The sequence below is a fragment of the Toxoplasma gondii genome, chromosome IX (genome assembly GCF_000006565.2).
Source record: "Toxoplasma gondii ME49 chromosome IX, whole genome shotgun sequence".
In the NCBI taxonomy this organism is placed as follows: Eukaryota; Apicomplexa; class Conoidasida; order Eucoccidiorida; family Sarcocystidae; genus Toxoplasma; species Toxoplasma gondii.
Window position 1 is genome coordinate 2,984,643 of NC_031477.1, and position 16,832 is coordinate 3,001,474.

The 16,832-nt window shown below is 52.2% G+C and overlaps 2 protein-coding genes across 2 annotated transcripts; one reads left to right on the plus strand and one right to left on the minus strand.

The window, feature by feature from the left end:
- Nucleotides 1-38: 38 nt before the first annotated feature.
- Nucleotides 39-10,484, plus strand: TGME49_289100 (hypothetical protein). The gene is made up of 16 exons (XM_002368304.1): nucleotides 39-340; nucleotides 732-848; nucleotides 1,557-1,694; nucleotides 2,356-2,691; nucleotides 2,899-2,964; nucleotides 3,178-3,233; nucleotides 3,573-3,714; nucleotides 4,689-4,782; nucleotides 5,316-5,415; nucleotides 5,901-5,996; nucleotides 6,465-6,558; nucleotides 7,290-7,484; nucleotides 8,006-8,086; nucleotides 8,269-8,438; nucleotides 8,999-9,133; nucleotides 9,503-10,484. Exons 1-16 carry the CDS (start codon nucleotides 143-145, stop codon nucleotides 9,579-9,581), a joined length of 2,097 nt encoding a protein of 698 aa, XP_002368345.1. The 5' UTR covers nucleotides 39-142; the 3' UTR covers nucleotides 9,582-10,484.
- Nucleotides 10,485-11,941: 1,457 nt separating this feature from the next.
- Nucleotides 11,942-16,524, minus strand: TGME49_289110 (hypothetical protein). Its single transcript, XM_002368305.2, has one exon. The coding sequence runs from the start codon at nucleotides 16,227-16,229 to the stop codon at nucleotides 12,621-12,623; it is 3,609 nt and encodes a 1,202-aa protein (XP_002368346.1). The 5' UTR covers nucleotides 16,230-16,524; the 3' UTR covers nucleotides 11,942-12,620.
- Nucleotides 16,525-16,832: the final 308 nt, after the last annotated feature.

Below are 16,832 nucleotides of genomic sequence, written 5' to 3' on the forward strand. Positions count from 1 at the left end.
GTCCTCTCGACCCTCGTGTCCTCCCCTTCGTCAATAATGTTTCATCCATTTCGTTTGCCGCTTCGGGAGTAGCAGTCCGCACCTCTACACGGGCGGTTTTCCTCCGTTTTTTTGTCGTGTCGCCAAATAGTTCTTCTGCAAAATGTCTTTCACTCACGCGCCCTTGCTCGACACGGATGCGTGTCTGGAGTTCCTAAACGCTCTAGAATACGGGAAAGCGCATCCCGTCCACGAGCTGCAAGACTGCGCGACTGCCGAGTATGTCTGGGGCGCGCTCCACGAAATTTACCCTGCCTGGTTTGACGAGTCTCTTCACCCGTCAAAGTTCCCCAATGCCCAGGTGAGAATCAGCAATCGCTCGATTGCTGCTCTCGGCTGTTCGTATACCTCAAACGCGCTTGCGTCAGCAGAGACTTGCAAGGCATCTTCTCCGAAGAAAACGAAGGAAGGTACTGACCAGCAACGCGAGTTCGCCACGTTTGAGCCCCTGTCGATTTCGTTCTACGCACGCGTGGCTGGGGCATGAATAATTTTCGAGGCTGTCGGATTCTGGAGAAAGCATTCATCGATTCGGCCATCTCGGCACTCGCAGCGGTGCCAAGAAGTAGAAAAACGTTTAGGACCGAACTTCAAGACTCATACGTGCTGTCGCACTGCCCCCTGGTAGTGTGCTTTCTCACGGTCATGTGTTTCCTGCATCTTCGCTGCGTTTGCCTGGTGCTGACCTTTAGGAGGCGCTGTCTCAGATCCTCTATTACCTCGATGAATTTCACGAAAATAAATACTCTGGAGATTTCAGTGTCATCACAGGACATCTCGACGCTTTCCTCAAAGGCGATCCCTCACTCGTAAGATCCGAAAAAACGTTCTTTGAAGAGAATGCGGGGGAAAGGAGGAAGCGTGAGAGGGGCATACGCATTTTGTTGATTACAATTAAATTTTACGAATACAATAAAATTTCGTAAAAATTGAAAGGTCCGTGATGAATTCTCGTTTCGACCTCGAACATCGCGTTTCTTGATAGAATACCAAAGCCATGTCTCGCAGTTCAAATACCAGCCAATCGGAGATGACCCGAGCAAATTCACTGGTTCCTTCTCTCGTGGCTCCCCGTGGAGACAGCGGTTCGTCTTTTTTCTCATTCCCACTGTACCTAGAAAGGCGCGTCTGAGAGAGTATGTTTGCAAAGTGCATCTCCATTTTATTTGTTGAAAACTGTTTATTTCAAAGAGCGCGAGCCCGTTGACGGCTCACGCGCACGTAGAGTGACTCGCCGCGGGATCTGCTGTGATTCAGCGCTCGGGCAAGACCAACAATTCCCTTGCGTCGGTTTGGACACTCGCTTGCCACTATTTACATGCGTAAACCGTACTCAATGCTCCCAGAATGTTAACTGCTGTCCGTCTGCATACACACTGCTTTACAATGAGCTGGGCTTTGGACGCTGCATATGTAGCCACATGGGTTCGTCATTTGTGCTTGCCGCGCACTCGGAGGCTCACTCATCGACGTAACTTTCATTTTGTTCGTTCACTTGTAAATCTCTGTCTTTTCAGATTTTGAAAACGCACGAATTCATCTTGCTCGCGGCAGTGAATGGAGACTCCCAGCAAATCATCGCAAAAATCATGGCTATGTCCCAGCCTACTCAAGAAATCATTCAGGCGATAATCCAACAATATGCAGATGCAGATGTAGGTCTACATCAACCAATCCTTCTATCTATATGTCCATCGATCTCTCCATATCTCCATCGTTCCATCTATCTGCAAATCTATCTTTATCTTCCTCTCAAGTGTCCAGATGGAACTGAAATATGTACCCTCTGTGGGGTGACAGTAAATTCCCCATATAATATTTACAAGAACGGTAGAAGAATACTATCGCCACTTCACATGAATAGTTCTATGCTATCCGCACAGGGAAAGTATTTAGTCTCTTAAGCATCTTTTGTCTCCTTCTCTGTTTCGTGCGAGGGACCACAGATTCATCCTAGAGAAAAGCTAATCACTGTGTTCTGCCACTTTGCCACTGGCTTGTTGACTGTTACGTCTGATAAAGCGTAGGTGAACCTGAGCAGGTGGTTCTCAAATGGGTCTCGAGTTCTTGGTTTCTGTTTAGAAAATGGAAGGGCAAGCTCGAGGTCAAACTCCAGCCTTTCTCCCAGGACCTTGAGAAGATGTTGCTGGGGTTGGTGCCCACGCTCCCGCCGAGAGAGCTTTTGGCCGCTGCTGCGTTGGGACGTCGGAGTTCTGCGCGCTGTGGTGCTGTTTGCGAGTGTTTTTCGATTGCTTGTAAGCTTTTATGGGGGAGAAAGTGATGCTGATGGACTGCGGGTCTGCGTCCTTTTTCCAGAACGGATCGTCGAACGATACTCCTACGAACTTTAGCCGCATGGCCTCTGAGGCGGCAGCGGCGAGACGGGAGCCTTCGATTGCAGACGACCTCGGGCTCGGTCGGTCCTCAAGCGCGGTTGGAGGCCACTTGGCCCCGGTTCTCCAAAAGGTTCAGGATGAGCTTTCGCAGATAAAGGCGGAACTTCGCAAGACGAAGAACGCGCTCACGGAAAGCGAAAGCCAGAGAGAAACGCTGTCGGACAAACTCCAGTTGGCCGAGAAGGAACGAGAAGAAGAAAAAACAAAACGCATGGTTTTAGAGCAGCAGCTCTCGGCGAAGAAGGATGTCCTGGTGGTGAGCAGCTTCCCTGAAGCGAATGGATACAGCAAAAAAATGAGCGTAGCAGATGGCGTCATAGAACCCCCTTTGAAAGGAGGCGCCGAGACACTTATCTGGCGGGGTGTTCAGCGGACCGCGCATCTTGCCTATATCGTGGCTTTCTAGCGGTTGCTGGGTGTACACAGTCGCGACGAGTTTGCTTCTTTGTGATGCACGTCGCAGAAAGACTTCACAGAGCAGATCGAGGATTCGGACAAACAGAGAGCGAAGCTGAAGGAGGAACTGGAGGTAAGGAAGGCCATGAAAAGCAGACATTTCTCCCGTCTTGGGGGGTGCTCACCCGTACTTCGTCGCCTCTTGGAGGAGTTGACAGCACTCTGCAAGCTTCAGTCTCCCGTCCAGACGGACCAGACAGTGGGGCAACCTGAAGCATGCGTTCGGATGCCGTGTGCAGGAATCATCGTGGTTTTTGCAACTGCTGGTTTGTCTACGTCTCCGCAGAATGAAAAAAAAGAGAGGAAGAAGGCGGATGAGAAGAACCGCGCCGTTGTTGCAGAGTAAGGTCCTATTTGATTTTTTCCGGAGTCCGAGACTCGTCCTCAGCTGCCTTCTTCGTTTAGGTCCTCATTCGTTCCGGATGCTTGATTGCATGCGTCTCCCGCTTTTTGAGAGCTTTCCGTCTCGAGCTTGTGGCTCTATCATGCCCTGGAGTTTCACAATTCACTCAACAGGATCAGAGCCTTGGGCTCCTGGGGACACTCTCAGGGATGCCGTGGGTATGCGTCATCCGAAGTTGGTTGTTTCTGTTTAATTAAAAGATGTAACAAGACTTCTTGTTTCTTTCGCGTGTTCGTTCTCACAAACAGTACCTCTGTGCCATTTCCGTTGCGTCCCAGACTCAAAGAAGAAATGGATCTCTTGAAGCAGGAGGCTCGTCGCGTGTCCACGCTAGAAGTTCAGGTGCAAAACTACAAGACGAAACTGACCGAAATGGCGGCCCTGAAGGAGAAAATGACTCAACTCGAACTTCAGAACAAGGTATTCCAACACAGCGTCTCTCGCAAAACATACGTGTAGCATTTGAAGTACAAGAAAGTTCGAACAGAGTGTACAGACATTAACACTTGGAATATTGCTCAGTTGCAAATGGTTTCACCCGTTGTATCTATATTGAGAGAGCAACTCGAATCATTTCTAAACTCATGCATGCGTCAGAATTCCAGGTCGCGCAGTGACCATCGATTCTAAGAGATCCAGCGCAAAAACGCGCTTATATTCCGACTTTCATTGGTATTAATAGACTCTGAACTCATTGCCTCACACAAATACATTGGTGAGGAAACAGACGGTTCCGCCGTTGCTCCTTGCCTTTCGCCGTCTCACGTTGTTTTCTCCAGATTGAACGATAGGAGCCTATGTCTCGTCTCGTTCTTCAATTTACTTCCTTTGCCTCCGAGCGTCCTTTCTCAGGCGTCCCCAAGGACGACAGAGCTGCCATCCGTGTCACTTTCCATGGGAGACTGAACTCCCGCTCTCTTAGAATTGCATGCATTTATTTTAGATCTCAGAGAAAAACAGATTACCGGATAAGATGCGTGAACTCGCAGCTTCATTATGTCCTAAGTATGGTGGCTTCGTTGAAGCACTTTGACGTTCAGGGCTTGCGACATTCGATTATAATACGCAACTCCTTTCGTGGACATCAAACACAGGATCGAGTGCCAAATTTGTGAACCGTTGACTGTCGTTGTATGCCATCCGTTGAATGCACGATGCGTTCAAAGAGATTTAGCGTGGAGTTTCACCGTGTCAGAGGTGCTGCACTCGCCTTGGAACCGCTGGCTGTGTGGGTGGCCTTCTCGACAGTCGGTTGCGTATACAAAGAATGCCTGCAAATTTCTTGATCTTTCCTTTGTTAGTCTCCCTGATAGTCGGTTGCATCTTTGCTGATATGTACCTGTCCCAATGTACGCACCCCGTGCACAACACACATTTCGTCTCTTCGTTTGCAGGCTTACATGGACCGAATTGTTGAGGGCGAGGCCGACAGCGTCGGAGCTTTGGGATTGAGGAAGCAGATCGATTCGTACAAGGAGCGTGTCGCAGGTGCGTTTTGACGAAAACATGCGTTGAAGGAAACGCCCGATCAGAGTCGAGAAGAAAGACATGAGTAGGCAGTGCCTTTCTCCCGCTCGCAGGCGAAACGCAGACTTGTTCGCGTGTCTCACTGATCTCGGACGTCTGTCTCAGTGTCGCTTCTTCGAACAGGGAGCCGCCGTTGGCCATCCGGCGAACATGTAGAGACCCACATGCCTCGTTTCCAACAGAGTTTCACACGGGTCAAAAACACAGAGTAGATGCACTCGTTCTGTCTTAGGCGAAGACGAAGACGCGTTTCCTTGAAGGCGACAGCCTCGCTGCTTCTTCATAACATTTTTCCTCGAGAGGATTCCTCCCTGTTTTTTCGAGTGCCTGCGAAGAAGTTTGCCAATGTAACACTGCACAGCATTGTCTCGCCATATCGCCTGGGGGTTCTTTAAGAATCCTGGTTTCGTCTCTCTGGAGATTCTGCGACCTAGTCCCTGACTCGTGCGGGGCGCGAGGCAACCGGATTTGTCGTTTCTCCTCGGTGCATGCAGATGTGGAGGAGCGACTCAGTTCGATGACTGCGGAGAAGGAGGCGCTTTCGAATCTCAAAGAAGAAGTCGAGAAACAACTTTCTGCAGCAGAAAAGAAGCTGTAGGTTTCGCGATCCGAATGCCGGACCCCCGGGGTTTGCTTCTTCATCAAGTGCGAGTGTCTACCAGACTGGAAATTCCTGCTGACAGCTTCGTTTGCTTCGCCTTCGAGAGAGACTTCTTCGTCGAATAATGGCTCGAGACTCGACGAGAACAGCATCCAAAAATTGAAGTGGCTTGCCATTTTTCATTGGCTGCGACTCAGGCGAGCACGTGGAGCTTATGCGAGACTTTGGCGTTGGGTGTCCAGACACGCGTCCACAGTAAAACATCACGTCAAGGACGCTGGAAACCTCTGTGGCTGGAATAACGTGGACGTCCCCTGCTGCTTTGTGTCCTTTCTGCTGGTGGTGGTACTGGTGGGTATTTGCCTTGTCTGACGAGAGAAAGGGATATCTGTCGCGTGATGACATGAGGACATTGAGATCGTTGACTCTTCCTGTGGCGTTGACTGTGGTTTGCCTCTCTCTTTTCGCTGCTCTTCAGGGAGGTGAAGGAGCTGGAGGTCGCACAGTTGGAGGCGAAAATCGAGGCGAAGGACTTTGAAATTTCCTCACTCAACGACAAAATCAAGGAACTCGAGTGAGGCGGCCTCCCCAAAAAATGACGCGCAAATCCCCTCTGTAGCTCCAAAGGGGTGCGGCGTTTGCATGCAACGACAGTCGTGGCTGGTGTCGTCGGTCTTGTTTTTCCAGCGCCGTAACCGTGAATCCTAGTACTTCGCCAGAAGACGCAGGGTGGAGCAACGCGGCCCAGGGGATATGGTGTTGCATCCATGCATTCAGTATGTTTCGTTTCAAGCCAACCTTGTTGTTCTGAATGCTTGCGATCGATCGCTCGTTTTTTGTTCGGAAGGAGACGCAGAAAGAAGAACCGGATAGAATGGTTGACAGCTGGAAAGTGTCCCGACTTCGACCCTGCTTGCAAGGCTCTTTAGAAACGCACTTTTTTCTTAACATACAGCCCCATCTTCTCTGAGGCCGGGCGTCTCCTCTCTTGAGATATATGAACTTTTTCTCTGAAGCGACGTTTCATCTGTGTTGTCTCCAGCAAGAACAAGGGCCGGGATATCGCAGAGGAGTTGGCGAACATGGCCAAAAAGAACAAGGCAGATGGTGTAGACACTGCAGCTCGAATCGCTGAGGTAAGGAGGCCGGAAAAGCCCAAGTGGCGAGGTCAGCGTTTGCAGACGATTTGTCTGTTGCACACAGCCGTGGGGTACAGCCGTATTATATAACGTACATCTTATAACTGGAGTCCTATTCAGTATCTTACGTACCATATTGGCCTCAGTCAGCACGGCTATAACTTCCTTCGTATAACTGGGCTCATATTCAGTGTCTTACGTACTGTAGTGTCCGCAGTCAGAAAGGTCTTGGTTGAGTCTGTCTCGTGACAACTCTTTAGTGTCATCGCCTTCCTCGTTGTCGCCTGTATCTCTTCGGCCGAGGGTCACTTAAGCCAACGTAGTCGACGTCGCTGTGTGGTTCGTTGCTGGCACCACGGTTGGATTTCTGGGACTGAAAAAGTTCAAGTTAAAGTGGTTTCCAAACATTGAAAGTCGAGTGAAGCCGCATCGACGGTTGGTTCTCTGTCAAGCCCTGGCGCGTATACGCTGGAGGTTTGGATCCCTTTTCCTCTCTTCGCTTAGCTCGCTTCGTTCAATTGAGTGAATCAAGGAGTGACGGCATGACCGTTCGCGCTTCAGTCTCATGCCTCGATGGCCGTGGATTTCCAGAGGCCTTGCATGCGTCTTCGGGACTGGTGGGCCTTCGCCACCAGAGCGTGTCGCCTGTTGTTGATTCGCAGACGCACAGGCGCCTGGGTGTTATGGACGACGCCAGTTTGTGTCTCGGTCGGTGTTCTTTCTCTCAGCTGTCCAATGAAGTCGATGACTTGAAACGCGTGAAGCAACGTCTGGAGAAGAACGCTGCGGCTTATGTAGCACAGATCGCCTTTTTGCAGAAGGAATTGACAGTTGGGTGTGCGAGTGCGGCCGATGCCCAGAAGCTGCAAGACCTGGTGGAGAAGACTGCGAAGCAGGAAGAGGAAATCAAGCAACTCAGAGAGGTGAGACCGGTCTCAATTTGCAGTTCTTCACCTTTATCATCAGCAGGTGTCTCGAATACATGGTGCGCCGTCTCTAGAGAGGACTACGCATGTTTTGACGCAAGCGCGAGACTCCCAACACGCTTTGGCCACTGAGCAGCGACTGGGAGAGTCGAAACTTGACAAGCACGTCACCGTGGTTAACTAGAGCTGCCTCTGAGGCACGAGAAGGAATAGCTTGCGAATCCTGGCCATGTCCTTTTGCTTGTGAAGACTCGAAATGTTTTTCCCTACAAGTGTTGCGGTGTGACGCTTACGCAGGTTGTCCAATGTTTAAGGCGTACATACCGCATTTCACCCGACTGACATTTGCGTGTGTCCTCGAGCGAGAACTGCACTCCTCAGCTCGATTAGACAGGAATCTCACAGGACTTGGGGCAATGAAAATGACTTCACGTGAAATTTGGAACTGTTTTGGTCTGAATACTGGTTTAGCACGCAAGGCAACGGGCTGGATGGAATGGACTTTCTTTGTTTTGCAGAGCAAAGATGACATGGCGAAGCAAATGATGGAGGCTTTGAGCAAACACGAGAAAGGCTCCGGTGGCGACGAGACATCGGCGGTAAGTTAAGGCCAGGGCGTATTGCGTTTGTTTTCCAAATTCCCCCTCAAGTGTTCTTGGAGACGCTGCAACGACACTTCGGTTTGTCGATAAGGAAGTAATCCAAAATAGGGAGACTGTACAAACCTGTAAGACGTTGAAGGGCTACAGTATTACCTTTCCGTGCTTCTCTCTGCCGTCAGGCGAAGGTCGCGATGCTGGAGACGCAGCTCGAGTTTGAGAAGAAGCAGGCCTCTATGCGGGAAGATATCGTCCGAGCCAAGGTCGAGAAGGAAATGGAGAATGTCCACTCGACTTTGAAGAATCAACTGCAACTCCGAGAGCGCGAGAGCAATTTCTACAGAAAGGCTGTGTAGGTCAAAATTTTGAGCAGGGAGAAGCGACGGCAGAGAGAGGAGCCCTCAAGGTGTTTTACAATACCACTGTACAAATGGATGCTTCGCTCCCGCCGAATTGCGCGATCACCGATTTCCTAGTCCCTTTAGGATCTGTGTTAGTAACACAAAGGATCTGTTCTGAATTCGGTAGCGGTTTGTCGCTGGGGTGCTTACAGGAGATTTGGTTTTTCGAGTCATGAAACCTATGTGATTCGATAAATCCTGGTAATATTTCAACAGTTTCGAACTCTGGGGATGCAGTTCATGGTTGAACGTTCTGCTCCCCAGGGGTACATCCGGCGCAGTCACCGATTTTTGCATATACATTATTTTAAGTATGATAGGGTCGTCGCCCGGCCGCCTGCACTAAAATAGGATTGGTGCTACTGTCATGACAAACCGCCTTCCCCAATGCCCCTTTTGGCACCGTATTTCTGTCTACAGAGCAGGCAGTTCAGGCTGCGTGTTTGTGGAGGATCAAGGCCAGAACGCGCTGTTTTCTGATGTGCGTCTTACCTGTTGTGGCGTGTTGCAGAGAGGAGAATGCGGAGAGTAGCAAAAAGGAAATGAAGCTGCTTTCCTCTGTCCTCTACGACCTTGGACTGCGGTTTCACCGTCTGCAGGCGTACTGCGACCAACTGAAAAACGAAAACGAAGCCATCCAGCTCAGGTAGCAACCGGTAAATGGGGACGCACGAGGACTAGTTTCGCATTCGCTTTGGCAGTTCCGTCCTCCATGGGGTGTGTATGATATCTGGCGTATATATGAAGAACCAAGATTTGTAAACCAGCTGTACAGACTATGGTATTCATTTTGATAGTCCGCTTCGTAGTGTTAGTGTGACCTGTTTCTGCCTATACTTTGGTTGTTGACCTACTGCAGGTGAAAAGCGAAACGCGAGACCAGCTAAGCACGTGTGTGACAAACAGTTCCGTGTTCGATGAGATATACCTTATGGAAGCGGTGGGGGACATCTCCCCTCTCTACTGCAGCCGCATGTCTGTAGGCTCGCTGAGACGTTCTGTGTCGTCCTTGCAGAGTTCGACTACACCAGCAGAGCAACGCGTCGATGGCCGACTCGATTGCGACAGATTCTGTCACACCTCGGGAGGCGTGAAAGGACTGTGGAGTCAGCGTCTCCAAAAAGTAGAAGGGGCACTTCGAAGTCACCGTTTGGCTAAGGAATAACAATTGGCGGAAATCTTTCTACATTGCACGAAGAGCACACGCTATACGAGAATCTGCTCGGGGGAGTTCGAGAAACTGTTTGAAGTTGTTCGCTCAAAGCTGCGGTGTGGAGTATCCATAAGTGCTGCCTGGGCGACAGGTGTGCGCTTTTTTCCCCTCCGCATCAGGGACGGACTCTGCCCTTCAGGGAAGGTTGCAGCGAGTTTAGCAACCCAGAGTCTCTACCTCCTCGGCTTTTATATTCCTTATAAAAGTGCCTGATTGAGAATGTATTTCGGCACCAGTTGGACTGAACAGCCCTTTTCTCAGCAGTGCCGTTTTTTTCAGTTCTTTCTCTATTACGGATGCGGGACACCAGTTGAAAAGTCCGGCAAACAGCGTTCTGCGCGCACTTCATTCTTCGAGGGATATATGTAGTTCAGTCTGACGGCTCGGGAGAAAATCCGTCGCCGGAACACAGGCGTGGGCTACCGTCAGCGACGCTTTGGCTGACGTTATTGCCCACGTGGCGGAGTCGAGAGAAGCGAACAATAAAATGTCACTGATGAGGGGATGAAATAGCACATGTTTTGTCTGCTAACTGTAGGCAGCAACGGGAGGGAGACTACGCACCTGTCTGGTGTCGAGTCCTGTTTCTCTATCGTCGCGGCAGGACCCTGCTGTTGTCGTTTCATCAGCGTCCGAGATCTGGGCGCACGGATGACACAACCCGCGTGTCTTCGTTATATAGTGTTCTCGACAACCTTGTAGGCGTTACATGGGGATCTGCTATCTCTCGTACCGTTGATTAACGCTGCTGTCTTCCAGCATACAAATTTACTACACAATAAAATGACGTCATGCAAACGTCTTGGAAATAACCTCACAGGACTCCGGCGACTCGCTCACAGGTGGGCAGTTCGGGACCTGCCACCACAGGAGACGCCGTTGAACAGTGCGTCTACTGAATGCGGCAGAACCTGCGCCAGCTGAGACTTCTGTAGACCCACGTCCTGTGCACCTTATGCACATACCGCTATCAACGGGCGAAAACAGAGGACACTCACACACGGCTCAGCAGGTGTCTCCACTGAGTCTCTGAGAGTAGAGTCTGCGCCGGGAAAGAGCCCCAGTGACCCCCCCGAAAAAATCAAAGTTAGACTTGACGTTTGACAAGCGCCGAAGCAAGAGTTACTTGGCAAAAAACAAGATAGTTGTTCATCGCTGTCATTAGCAGGGAATCTACAATCGCGTAAGGTATTCAGAATTTCGGTGACAAGCTGGGTTTGCATCGACGCCACGGGTCAGCTGCCGGCGTGTTTTGGTCGGCATGTGACACGGATCGACATCTCGTGCAGAGCCTGGTTACAACCTGTCCGCAAAAAAGAACATGAACCTGACTTTTGCCAAGCATGAGTCGTTAGCAAAACAGATCAAGCTCGAAGCAGATTAGTAGCTCTTGCATTTTCCCGTTCACATCTAGTTCGGTGTTGCACAAGTTCGGTTCACAACGACACGGATGACTGTTTAAGGTTGCGAAAGGTGCTGGGTTTCATTATCCGACGGGAGTTGGATAAAGGGATCCACATCGGTTACCAGATCCCAGAGTTCAGCAACTGGATCAAGAGGATGCGTTGATTCTCGCGAAAGCGTTTTACCAACCCGAACGGTTTTGGTACGAGACGAAGCAAATTTATACAATCCAGGCTAGAAACATCGATTGGCCCCAAAGAGTCCCTCAACATGAAAATGTACGGAGATTTTCCGAGAATCAATCGAATGTGCATTTCCTGATGTTTGGAAGAGGTTTCACAGGCGCCAAAATACATCACTGATCTCCGACTTGTTTCACTCCGCACGCTTGTTGGGCAATCTGTCACTGAAGAGCGAGTCCATGAGACCTCGGCGTCCTACTGCACCGTTCCTTAGCGTCACAGTGTGGGCGATCAGTCAGGTTTGAGGACGCCGACGGCAACTATCGATGACGAAGTCCCCTCTTAGTCCCAGATCTTCCTGACACTCTGTGTGTCGCTTCCTGAAACTGTCCGTTTCTATCCGAGTGGCAGCACAACGAACGAACAGAAACGGCGAATGGTTACGTGATGAACGTTCTTCTGTTGTAGGGAACTATACACTTTCGCGATCACATAGTAAACGGAACGCTACGCTCATTCTGTCCTCATGAAATAGTGTCACAACTTACAAATTACTGTTTCTGCTGTTCGTTTCTGCGGTTTGGAGGTAAAAAGACGTAGAGGAACGGTTCCCGGGCGGGAAGCTAGATTTAGCGAATATGACGTATGTTGTCCCGCAGCATACACTGTTCGTCGACAAGAACTGCGCCAGAATCCTGAGACTACTCTCTTTTCCGGTCGCTGTCTCAAACACAAAAGGCGAAGGTTTTCCTGAAAACTCCTTTGGGTAGCAGACGTCATCCACACGTGCCACGACTGGCACACTGGGCCTGTGTTTCTTTTTTTGGGTCTGTCTGCGGCAGCGCACCCACATATGTTTTCGAAACTAAAATCCCCCAACGCCGGCGTGTACTAGACTTTCCGGTTCGCGTGAGAATCCCTAGTTTCGCCTAACGTGCACGGAAGCAGGTAACCACACTCCCTGTTTTATCTACGCCTCGATGAACAACAATTTACGAAGCTTGAGCCACTGTTTGTCCGTCTCTCGCCTAAGGCTGGATGGTCCAGGTCGCCCGCGGAACCGTCTCGTGCCCATGAGTAAACACTCTCACGCAAATTGCGTTCAGCTGGAGCGGCCGTTTGGTTAAACAAGTTGCGAATGTAACACTTGAAGAAGCTTATTTAAGCACAACATCCCGCGTGAAGACAGCTGGGGGCTGCTCGCAAACAAGAAATCCATTCCCTGGTACGAAAGACAAGTGTTTTACCAGTGCTGCACGCTATCACCAACAGGATTTCCACCAATTCGTTTTCCGCCACTGTCCACGACCTCCAGGGCCGCAGAAGAAGACAGGTTATGCACGCTGATTCGATTTCTTCTTTGAGATAGTCCGGAGATCCAGGTCTTCGAGCGACTTCAGCTGTCGCAGAAGGGCACCCGCATGGCTTGCCTTCCGGGGTGTTTTTGTTTCCGAAGAAGGTTCGGCGAAGCCTTCTTCAAGCGCCGCACGCACAGCTGCTTCAATGTCCGCCTCCGCATCTTTACGCCAATTGTCGCTTTGCAGAAGGCGCTGCAGAGACGGGGGCAGGGCGGAAGCAAACTCATCGAGAGGCGAGAAAAAAGATGAGGAGAAATGCGAGGTGATGCCGTTTCGCTGAATGCGTGCGCCGTTCCTCGCTTTCCCGTGGTCCTTCTCAGGATAGGCGTTTGCGTGCCTGGAGGTTTCTACAGCCATCGCAGCCCCTGCAGGGCCCACCGGGAAGTGTCTCAGCAGCTCTTTCAGCCGGAGTTCCTTTTCCTCTAGGCCGCTTTGGCGCGATGCCACCTTAAAGACGACCTCTGCTGCTGCTACGCGAAGATCACTGACAAACACTTCGAGTAGGAAAAATGTAGTTAGAAGCAATTCAGCGATGGCCCCTGAGCAGACCTCGGCGGGCACGGCTGACCAGTAACGCGTATTTCCTTGGTGTTCAACTGTCTCCTCGTCTCTATTCTCTTTTCCTGCGTTTGTGGCTACACACAATTTGCAGGCCGACGAAACCCTCATGCAGTCGGACCCGGATCGCGGTCCGTTCCCGCGGACCAACCACGCAACCGCGAGGTTCTTCAGGTGTACGTACACCTTGAAGACACGAGCCCAGTTGCCAAGGCGGAGCTCTCGACAGATTTCCTTCACTACCTTTACGACGAAGAAGAGCAGACGTGGGCGCTCTCTCAGATTTCGCCAGTCTCCATCGTTTTTTTCTTTTCCCTCTGCCGAGTAACGGAGAAGCCAGGCACACCAGGATTTCGGTTCACCAACTCGGGAAAGTCTCACAACCTGTTGATTACGCATCCGAGAGGTTCCGCCATTCTTCGCCTGGACGTTCGGCGCGTCCCCAGGGTCCCCAAAGTGCTCTAAAAGCTGTAGCACGACACTCAGACACTCGAGGATTGCGGTGTTGGTTCCACTCGCGGGAGACCCACTGAAACTCGGATGTGAAGAGACGAGGGGCTTTGTAGCACCCCTCACACAGACAAGAAACAGACGGCAACAAGCCGCCTCGAGAAGCGCAAGCCGCCGTCTGCTTTCATCCGCGCTCAGATCCTTCTCGTCTTCCTGCTCGTTCTCTTCTTTCCACCGAAGCCCTTCACCGTCACCCAGTGACTCCCCTGCACGTCCACTTTCGGCCACGGACCCCCGTCCTCTTGGAAGTTTCAAACGACTGCTAGGTCCCTCGAACGCACCCTCTACGTTCTTCCCATGTCTCGCCTTTTTCGTGTCTCCCCGTCGGCCAGCTGTGGTGTCTTCACTTGTGGCGGTGCCAGCAGCTTCTCCCTGCCGCTCGTACCTCTTCTGGGCACAGCCGTCACTTCCCAACCTGCTCGGTGTGTGCCCCGCTCTGTCCGGGTCGCAACCACTTGCATGCATGTGGACTTCGCGTCTCCACGAACGCATGCGCACAGGCACCTGGCGTAACAGAGCAGCTGCACAAGTAGCTGTCTCGCTCACGTCGGCGGCCTGGGCGGCGACATGCAAGTTGGTCTGGATAAGGTCTCGATAGAAGGCGATCCTTCGTCTGTTTGTCAGACTGGCGGCTGGAGCAGGCTGAGGCGCTCCTCCCGTCCCCGGTTTCCGGAGACACCTGCCATCATCTTCCCTCTCGGCGGTCACCGCCTCGACTTGTGCGTCTTCCTCAAGACTCGCGTCTCCTCCATCTCCGCAGACATCCACTGTCGCTCTCTCTGACGTCCCGTCGCCGCCTAATTCTGGAGATCCACTCCACTGGCACTGGCCTTCGACCGGTGCACGGCCTCTTCCCGTCTCATCTGCGTCTGAGGAGCGCCCCGGAGCCTCTGACAAAAATACGCGCTCCGCTGGCGAATGCGTCGCATTGAACGCAGCCCCGTCGCAGGCAGACACACCGGGAGAGACTGCTGACGCACAGCAGGAGGGCGACGAGGGGGAAGACGAAGAAGACTGCGCGAGCCGATCGAGTCCCTGAACGGTGCAGCATTGTCGCAGAAAACGAAAGACGTCTTGTTCCCGCGCGACCCAGAACCGCCGCAGTTCTGCACGGTATCTACTGAAGAGCTTGTGCCTCTCCTCTCCAATTGCTGCTGGGCTCTTCACAGTGGCTTCTGCTCTCGTATGCGCCCCCCTGCTGGAGGTCTGCGCCTCCCCTTCGCCCTTCTCAAAAACACGGTAAACGCTTGCGGTGTCTAGACACCGGAGAGCGAGCCGGGAGTGCGAGGCGCCTTGCCGACTCAGCAGGGTCTCCAGGTCACCGATGCGAGCTGTGTAAGCTGCAGGCTCCGGGGCACGACAGTGACGAGCAGTGTGGGGCAGCGTGAGGCCTGCATTCTTCTCTCCATTGCGTTCCTTGTCGGGGGTGGCGTCAACCTCTTCTTCAAGGTCGAGGCCTTCAGTGTGTACGCTGTCGCCGTTGTCGCCGTTCTTGCCTTCTCGTTCTGCACCTGCCGACTCGCAGCGAGGCGTTGAGTCCGCGGCGGGCATATGCAAGGGCCGAAGAGAGACGCCAGGCTTCTCACAGCTCTCGAGGTCTTTTGCTTCGCTTTGCCTCTGCTTCAGGAGTTCGACGTGGCGCAAGTGACACTGGATAACGTCCCTTCTGTTTCTTCGTTTCTCTTTCTTCCCTTCGTGTTGAGCTGCTTCGTCTCTCCGCTCTCCAACCGCAGCAAGGTCTTCACTCTTCTTCGCAGGCTGGTCTCCAGCCGATTCTCCTTCCCGTCTGGTTGCTTCCGCTTCTCTTCGCTCGGCAGGCGGCTTTCTCCCTTTCGCACATGCCTTTTTCGCTACTTCGTTCTCCTCTCCTCTACCAGCATCTTTCACCTTGGCTTCTGCATCCCTCGACGATGTACTCAACGCTGCATTCGGTTCCTTGGGAGGCTTCGACGCTTGTTCCGCGCCAGTGTTGGCGGGCATTTCGCATTCCGACCTCTGCACGCGAAGGAAAGGCATCGCACCCCGGACCATGGCTGAAAAAGCTCCGGATCCCTGTCGAGCTGAGGAAGGGCATCTTGCGCGAGGCCCAGGTGTCTCTACAGAGGCGGCGGATTTGCCTCCGTTGCGCCCGCTTCCTCGAGCTAGGCGCTGAGAGAGGAGACCCGCAGTTAGCTGCTGCAGACGTCGCCGCCTGAAGGACCCGGAGAAGAACGAATATCTGCGCGTGTTTCTTGAGAGGAGGGGCAGAGACTGCGAAGAAGGCGACAGAGAAGAGGAATCACTTGAAGACGAGGAGGTCGAAGGAGGACGACAGGTCCTCGTCGAGCATTCCAGAGAAGATCGCTGGACAGAAGACCGCGTCTGCCTTCGAACATTTCCCTTGCGATTCTTCTTGCCTCCCATCTTCACCTCTTCTTCATGGTGACCCTCCACCGGGATCTCATTCAAGGGTACTTGAGCCGAGGCCGCTTCTGACGCGCGAGGCCCCTTTCTCTTCAAGAATTCCATTTTCGCCATGTCGACCCAGTTCCTAAGAAACGAAACAGAGACTGACGCATGGAGAAAGCCGCAGGCGACACACGTCTGGAGAAATGGCCTTGCTCAACGGTACAATGAATGCGCTCGGACTCCCCAGCTGCCCCGGGTGAGTTTTCGCCTCAGGGTGGGGCACACCGACTTCACGAGGCAGAAGATGCAGCCGTACGTACACCCGAGACCCATCAGTGGACAAAAAGGGAAGAACAACTGCCAGTGCAAGTCTTCGCGGTGGTGTTGTTTTGTCGAAAGGGAGACCAGGAACGCGATATCCAGCGGGGGCGGGAGGGGGGGGTGCGTTCTGTCTCCTCAAAAACAGACGGCCGGATCGCGGCCGAAAGAGCTCGAACAACTCTCAAGGGAGAGACGAAAAAAATCGGCGGGAAGGAATGAAGAAATCAGATGGCTGTTACCCGTTCTTCGGAAAGTAGAGGAAAAGGAAGCCGCCTTTCGAACGGCGCAGTTTACCAGTTTCCGCACAAGTCGTTCAGCTGAACAGTTTTTTCGCATGTCGATGAAAATCTCCGCAACCGCATGCCCTCCAAGGTGTACATACACGGCGACAATCACGGTCACATCACACAT